The sequence below is a fragment of the Micromys minutus genome (genome assembly GCF_963924665.1).
Source record: "Micromys minutus genome assembly, chromosome: 24".
Taxonomy (NCBI): Eukaryota; Metazoa; Chordata; class Mammalia; order Rodentia; family Muridae; genus Micromys; species Micromys minutus.
In genome coordinates this window covers 10,222,888-10,231,665 of record NC_137959.1, presented here as the reverse complement: position 1 = coordinate 10,231,665, position 8,778 = coordinate 10,222,888, and the positions used below count along the sequence as shown (strand labels likewise).

At 40.6% G+C, this 8,778-nt stretch overlaps 1 protein-coding gene across 1 annotated transcript; it reads right to left on the bottom strand.

Annotated features, from left to right (window-relative positions):
- Nucleotides 1-3,592: 3,592 nt before the first annotated feature.
- On the bottom strand, nt 3,593-4,531 carry LOC308436331 (olfactory receptor 7C1-like; the record flags this gene model as incomplete). The annotated part of the gene is made up of 1 exon (XM_080937211.1): nt 3,593-4,531. The coding sequence occupies one exon, from the start codon at nt 4,529-4,531 to the stop codon at nt 3,593-3,595; it is 939 nt and encodes a 312-aa protein (XP_080793337.1).
- Between the last annotated feature and the right edge of the window lie 4,247 nt (nt 4,532-8,778).

The window sequence follows — 8,778 nt, the reverse complement described above, 5'->3', positions numbered from 1 at the left end:
CCGATGTTTGTGTGTGTGCCCCCCCCACACACAGCTTTTTTACTGTTTTTTACTGACCTCATGTGCCCCCCCCCAAAGAAATTCTTTGTCAGCCCCCCAGGAAGCATTCTCACTGACCCCAGTCAATTGCTGACTCTATGTCCTGCCTCAGTTTACCCTGGATGTCAAAGCTGGTCTTTCACAGAGGAGTTTAAGATTAATGATGTTGGCAGAGGAGATTTTAAGACAGCCTACTATTGACTATGCCATGTTGTCATTAATAAACCTCTCTGTGCAGATATATAATGAAAAGGAACAAGCTGACCAAATAGAAGTACAAAATGTACGATGTGAGGAAAAAAAGGAGCACTGGAAATATCAAAGAACTGAGTCTAATGCTCAAGGAGATAAAACATTTAAAGAAAAGACTTAAAGCTTTTCAATAAATGAAATAAAGGGAGTGGTGATCTCAGCGAAAGACCTCACCCAGCTAAGCTTCCAACTTATAAAAATGAGTTAAAAGAAAGATGAAGTAGTGAAAAAGAGCATTGGAGACAGAAAGCTGATTCAAAGGCAATTGGACGAGGGGGCTGAGTTTGAGATTCTCATCAGGCAGAGAACTTGGCAGCTTCAGCCGTGTGGTTCTGTGTTTAATATCAAGATTACAAGAAAGGAGATGTGGGATCTCCCTCCATGGCTAATGAAAGCCTCTGAGGCCAACAATGTGCCATGGGTGTCCCTGCATGGAAGCTCAGAGGGCCATTGTGTGAAGCTATGGAAGTGAGTCTGGACTCTGTTGGAGACTCCAAGATGAAGATGTCAGAATTTTGGGGTACATGCCAAAGAAAGCTTGCAGACTGGGTGTGGAATCAGCCCGGAAGAGAAGTATATTGCAACCAACAGAGATGAAAGGTGTTAGATGCCAGGTCCAGCCTGGCTGCATAAGGGGAGGTGTGACACAGTTTCTGCCCCTTGCCAGGCCATTGATCCCATTTGTGCTGATGACTGCTGCTGGCCCGAAACTGATCTGCTCTCTCTTCTATTTTACTTTCAACCTCTCTTTCCGGGGAATATACTCCCTCCCCCCACCATTACTCAGAGCTAATCACTGCATAATAAATAAAGCAGATGCAGTTTTCAGGAATGCAGAATGGAGGTGGTCATGAGACTGTGGGGGATGAGGAACAGACCTTTGCTTGGCCTTTAGGGCCATGAGAAAGGATCTAGACAATAGAATCAATAGAATCACAGGGGCCATAAGAGTCTACATGGTCCTTTGTAAAAATAGCTCATTATGACTTGGCCTTAAACTTGGAATATATGAGGCGATACATGTACTTGTTGGTCCAGTGACTACTGCATTAATTAGCCAGGGTGAAGTTGGGGTATCATAGAAAGTTAAAGTGGTCTCAAGAAGAAAAGGCACAGATAGGAAAAGAAGGAGAAATCTATAGAAAACATGATAGATGATTTTATAGATAGAAAATATGGTAGATAGGTTTATTTTCTAGGAGGAAGACTTATCTATGATCTAGGAACAAATAGTATTAGAACGAGAGTACATGAGGGAATCGAATAGCTATGGTAAGGAACCAAAGAGTAGAGAATTAAAATGATGTACAAGCATATAAAAAGTTAGTGCTTTGTTCTTCTAGCTCCTTGAAGGGTTCAAGATGACAATGCCTACTTTACTTGCATAAATGTCAAGACTTTGTAAGAAATCATTTTAACCTTATTAGTCTGCTACTTTCCTGTTCTTACATGAAAATAATTACTAAAGACTGCTGTTTGCTATACCAAGAAACCACAAAAGCTATGCCCAGCTACCTGTGAAGAACAGAATGTGTAAAAACTATAAGGAAATGTACTTTTGCCTTGTGTTTAGTATTTTTTTAAAGCAGGAGTTAGAACTAATGATCTGGGATTTATAAAAATTTATGTAAATTTAGGGATTTCTAGAAAAATTACTAACAATGTTCAAAGCCTTGATGGTGTAGCTTTAGTAAATAAAACACTGGGTTCAGGCTCTCTGGTCAGGAGAAAGCAAAACAATGAAAAGAAAGAAGGAAAAGGAATGAGAAGAAAGAAAGAAAAGGGTGGGAAGAAAGGAAAAAGGGTGGGAAGGAAGAGGAATTAAGAAAGAAAAAGAAAGAATGATGAGAATCCTCAGGCAAAGGGAGAGTACTTGAATAGACAGCTTGCACCCACTACTGACTCTGAGTCTTACTGACTCAATGCCACTCCCATCCCCCATTTCTCAGGACCTTCCTCACACTGAGGCTGGACCTCAGCAGTTAGAGATCTAAAGAATACTTTGAGATCAGACATGGAGATGCAGAATGTGGAGTTTTCCCTGTTGGATTTCAGACTTACTTTTGACCAATATTTCCTTTCTATGATCTCTTTTCTCCATTTTGAAAAGGCAATGTATATTCTGTGCCATTTTATGTTGGAAATGTGTGATCTGCTTTTTTAATTTTTATTTTTACAAGGGGTTACATTTAAGAGATTGCTGTGAGTCTCAGAAGAGACTTTGGACTTTGAAACAGTATTGAGACTATAAGAGACTATGAGGAATTTTGAAGTTGGACTGAGTATTTTTGCATTATAATATGACTATGTCATATCCCTGTGGGAGCTAGTAAGTGGAATTGGTGTTTTGAATTAAAATGGCCCCCATAGGCTCATGTTCTTACTAGGAAGTAGTATATCAGAAAGAATTAGAAGGATTAAGAGGTGTGGCCTTGGAGGAAGTATGTCATCCATAGGTCCAGTCTCTCTCCCTCCCTCCCTTCCTCTCTCTCTCTCTCTCTCTGTGTGTGTGTGTGTGTGTGTGTGTGTGTCTGTCTGTCTGTCTGTCTGTCTGTCTGTCTATGGATCAGGATACTGAACTCTCAACTACTTCTCCAGAATCATGTCTGCTTGAGTGCCACCATGTTCTTCTCCATGATGGTAATGAACTTCTGAAATTGTAAGCAAGCCCACAATTAAATGCCTTCTTTTATAATAGTTGCATTGGTTATGTGATCTCTTCACAGAAATAAAAGCGTGTATAAGAGCACATAAACATATAATACAGAATTTAATGCTTCTCCATATTGAAAGAAGGAAAATTTAAAACTCAGGCAAGGACTTGAAAACACTTCATAAAACAATATTTACATATTGCTAATAAACACAGTAAGCAAAGCATTTGAGCATGTAAATATAGTCAGGAAATCTCAGATCCTAAACTATTGTGTCCCACTGTTCCTGATCAAATGTGTCCACAAGGTCGAAAACAGAGTCAACAAAGACAAGGCTGATATCTCAACTTTCAGAAGTGTTCATCATGTGAGCATGAGCACCCAAATTTAACCAACAGAATCCATGCAAAAAATCAACATGACACACATTTATAATCCCAATGTAGAGCAGTCAGAGACAGAAATCCTTGAATTTCACTGGCTAACTATCCAAACCGAAGCACTAAGTGCCAAGATCCCACAGCAGACTGTGTCCAAAACAAAGTAGATGGTCATCTTAAAGAGGAATACCTAGAATTGTCCTCTGTTTTACACACACACACACACACACACACACACACACACACACACACTTTTAAAACTTACTTTCAAGATGAGGAGGACACACTACAAAGCAGTGTGTTCAAGGCCTTCTTCATGTCCCTGTTCCTCAGGCTGTAGATGAAAGGATTCATCATGGGAGTGACCACAGTATACAGAACAGAAGCAAAGACCCCTGCCCAAGAAGCCTGCGCCCATGTAGAACTGAGGTACACTCCAAGGCAGGTCCCATAGAACAGAGATACAACTGAAAGATGAGAACCGCAGGTCGAAAATACTTTATACTTCCCTCCCACTGCTGAAATCTGCAAGACAGATGTCACAATTCGCGAATAAGAGAAAAGTATCCCAGCAAGAGGGAAAAAGCCCATGATGCCTGTTACAATATATAACACGACGTTATTGATGAACGTGTCAGAGCAGGCTAGCTTAAGGACTTCAGGGAGCTCACAAAAATAGTGTGGGATTTTCACGACAGCACAGAAAGACAGTCTCAGTGCAGTTAAACTCTCAGGCAGGGCTCCAAGTATGCTTATGAGCCATGCCAGGAGAAGCAGCTGGGAACAGAGCTTAGGGTTCATGAGGACTGTATAGTGTAGGGGGTGACAGATGGCCACAAAGCGGTCATAGGCCATCACAGTCAGAAGCAAATTGTCCAGAAGTCCAAAGACTGTGAAGAAGTACATCTGTGTGATGCAGCCTGCATAGGTGATGCGCTTACTCTGGCTTTGGATGTTCAGCAGCATCTTCGGGACAGTGGTAGAGGTGAAGCAGATGTCAGAGAAGGATAGGTTAGAGAGGAATAAATACATGGGTGTGTGTAGCTTAGGGTCAGAGGCAATGGCCAGGATGATGAGCAGGTTCCCAAAGATGGCCACCAAGTACAAAGACAAGAACAGCCCAAAGAGAACAGACTGAGTCTCTGGATTCTCTGAAAGTCCCAGCAGGTAAAATGCTGGAATCCCCGTGTGGTTGTCTGGTTCCATGTAAATGAAGTGTCTATAAAAGAGAAGCAACTGACTGAACTGAGAGGAAACAAACGGGGGGGGGGGGCTGTCTGCTGTAACTCAAACCCATGCATTGGTGACATGAGGTTTTTGCTTAGTGCTTGTTTCTCTGTAGAGGCTGAGGTTCCTAAGTTCAGCCATAACCTCCTGTAGGTCACCTCAGGAGGAACTCCAAGCTATGACACTTAATGCGTATTCAGATCTGACTTCAGATACTCAGCTACCCAGGATCTTCCTTTTTCAATTATTTTTGATCATTTAGTTTTTAAGAATTTCATATTCATACACAAGGAACTACAACCCCATCCACCGCTCACTACAGCCCTAGTTCCTCCCATATCTACCCAAGCCCCTCCCAATATCACATCCTCCTTTTCACAGACCACAGTGTGTTTTATATCTTACTTATTTTCCTCTTAAAATAAGTAAGTTTTGCTTTGTTATAGGTTTTTTTTTTTTTTTGTTTTTGTTTTTTTTGTTTTTTTGAGACAGGGTTTTTCTGTGTGGCCTCTGCCATCCTGGAACTCACTTTGTAGACTAGGCTACAAAGATCTGCCTACCTCTGCTAGGATTAAAGACATGCTTCACCACATCCAGCTAGGTACATTATTTTTAATTAGAATATAACCCTACCATTTATCTCCATTGTCTTTTATTTCCCCAACACATCCCATGCCCCCTCAAATCCCTGGCTTCCCCTTCTTTAGTTGTTATTGTTAAATATTTGTGCATATATATGCATAAGTATATAGACATAGCCCACTGAGACTAACTAGTGATGTCCACATGTGTGTGACTGTAGGGTGATCCACCATGGCATGTAGACCCTACCAATGGACACACAAAAAAGCCCTTTTCCCTCCCCTGACAGCCATCAGTTGTCCCTTTATAAGGACCTGGGCCTCAAGAGCCTTTCCCTCTTTTTGTGCTGAAATTTTGACTTGGTTGAACTGATGCAGGTTTTATACAGATATCTACAGTTCATGAGTCACACCATTTCACAACACCCCTCCCCACCTGATATCCCTTAAATCCTCTCTGCCTCCTTCTTCAGCATTTCCTGAGCCCTGAAAGCACAAGAGGCTGATAAAGACGCCTCCCATCAGGCTGAACACTCACAGTCAGTTATTCTCAGCATGTTGGTCAGCCATGAGTCCTCACCGACTACCGCCCACTGCACAAAGGAGCTCATCTCTCCAAGACTGAGCGAAGTCCATGTCTGTGGATAGAAGCACATTATTATTTAGAAGGTATTTAGCAAAATAGAAGTAGTAGGTTTAACCATAATATCTACAGTACCAGGCATGACATTTCCAGGCCACTGTTGCAACAGTGGGCACATCTTGCATGGCAGGTCAGTATTATAGTATGCAGGGTCCAGTGCCAGCTAAGACCCTTGATAACTTTTCTCCCCCCACCAACTCCATAGTAACTTCAGCACTATTAAATCTAGACAGCTAAAAAAGGTGGTTTCCTGGGAGGTTTGAAATTGATATTCGTATATCCTGTAGCCAAAGTGTGTGATATCATGACTTTAAAATGCAACAACAACAACAACAACAACAACAATAGTTTAAATAAAAAGGTTAAAGTTACAATTAAATGCCCCTTCAATAAGAGATGGGAAGGTGACTAAAAGCCTAGAGAGAAGGAAAGATGGTTGTGCAGCTAACAGCACCTGCTGCTTCTCAAGGGAACCTGAGTTTGATTCCCAGCAACCACGTGGCATCTTTCAAGCACCAGTAAGTCCAGTTTCAGGACATCTGATGACTTGTGGCTTCGGTGGTCACCAGCCACATTCATACTACAGAAATCTGCATGGGGCCAAAATGCAAACACACACACATGTTTTTAAACAGGGGGCAAGTATAAAGCATGAAATTACGTCACCAACTGAATTCCACCTTTATGGAGATCAAGATGCTAATGTGGTCATTTTATCTAAATTTAGTTTATAAGAATTGTCCAGAATCCAGTGAAATATATCACCAGGTAATGGTGCATTCCCTGATGCTGACAGCCTGGAGTCTGTCTCTGGGATTCATGTGGCAAAGAATGGAATGAACCTCCTGGAGGTACTCTGACCTCTACAGAAGTACCATAGTATGACATAGTCCCTCCCCAGTAAATAAATTAAATAAAAAGTATTTTAAAAATTAACCCTTGTGCTAAAACAACCTCCTCACACAACCAGAATAAGAAAACCCATTTGCTTCACCAAGTAGTATCCACAGAAAACTATCCTGGACAAGTTAGGTTAGGAAACATATTCACTGAGTGCTCAAAATGATGACCAGGTTGCAGGAAACTCAAAGATACAATTTGCTTTCCATGGTGGTAATTGATTTATTACCATATGAGTTAGTAGAAGGCGTTCGGAACATGGTGAGTTCATCTTCATAGGTGCTAAAAACACTCCATGGAAACTGTTCTGGGACAATTCTGAATGCAAGGAACTAGATAACCATAGCAAAGCAGATTCTTTATTGGCTGATCCCCATCCAGACATGAAATTATAGGACCAGTTTCCACTAAGCTCATATTAAAAACCAAATATTCACACCTGCTGCTGCTGCTATCCAATACTATTATAAAATGTCATTGTGATTAAAGAAAAAGTGATAGCTTTTCATATTATAGGTAAAAGCAATTTTAATTCATTTTCAGATGAGAAAGTGACTGTATAAAATTGATTAAGAGCTATTACTACTAAAATATGTATTTTATTTCCAGCAATAAACATATATTTTGTAAAAATGGTCACATACCTACCAAACATTCTGGAGGGGTAAGGTCATAAATCCTTTTTTTTTTTTTTTTTTTTTTTTCTTTTTGAGATAATTTTTTTTTCATTTGATATTTTCTTTACATTTCAAATGTTACCCCCTTTCCCAGTTTCCCCTCCTGAATCCCCTTATTCCACCCCCCCTTCGCCTGCCTCTATGAGAGTACCCCCCACTGCTTCCCACCTCCCACCTTCCCATCCTGACATTCCCCTACACTGGAGCATTGAGCCTTCACAGGACCAAGGGCTCTCCTCCCATTGATGCCCCACAAGGCCATCCTCTGCTTCCTATACAGCTGGAGCCATGGGTCCCTCCATGTGTACTCTTTGGTTGGTAGTTTAGTCTCTATACTAAACTAATATAATTCCTAACTGCATTCTGATGTGTCTCCTAGAAACGACAAGGAAGATATCACATCATGGTACCTCAGCCATATGACTGCCTAAACAGAATCCAAACAATGACAACACCACTAAACATGCGGTCATGGAAAGGAGAAATCTCAGGGGTCCCACCCCTAGAAAAAGACCTACAGGCAGCAAAGGACTGCTGGGAGAGGGAGAGTCGGTCATCCTCAGGTGCAAGTCTCACTGGTCATTTAATATCAAGTGTCCATATGCATTTGAGCAACTAAATGGACTCGGCATGTTTTACAATTACACTTACACATATATACAACAATAATTAAAGAGAATTAGGACTACATTTGAGAGAAGTTGGGCGTACATGGAAGGAAAGGGAAGAAGAAAAACAATGTAATTATATATTAATTTAAATCTAAAAGAATCTGGATTAAATAAAAGACAGGCAAGTAGAGGGTTCAGGAGAAGTATAACCACTAAAGTATCAGGAGGTGAGTCTGACCAAAGTACACCGTGTGTACATGTGAAAAACGTCATTGTGGAGCCAATTATTTTGAAATTAATATATAAAAGTAAGAATTGTCATAGAGCAAAAAATATGTTTCAGAGTGAACAAAGCTCCTCAGCCTCTGAATGGCTGTTCTAACTGTACAGAAGCTCGCTGAGATGTATGGACTTCTGGCCTGGCTATCTCTCTCTCTCTCTCTCTCTCTCTCTCTCTCTCTCTCTCTCTCATTGCGTGTGTGTGTGTGTGTGTGTGTGTGTGTGTGTGTGTGTGTGTGTGTGTGTGTCTGTGTGATTTTTTACTTATAAGTTTTTATAATAAAGCTTATTTTCATAATAAAGCTCATTTTTAAAAGCAAAATACTGTGTCCCGCACAGAAAGGATGTTGGACATTAGAACAAATAAACCTACAAATGAAAATCATATTTATGAAACTTACATTTGCATGAGTCATTAATGCTTCCTGCTGAAAGACTTCATCCTATCAAATCCATCTTCCGTGCAAATGAGTACATTATATTTATAATGCTTACGTTTACATGAGTTATATTAACCCTTCCCATTGAATGACTT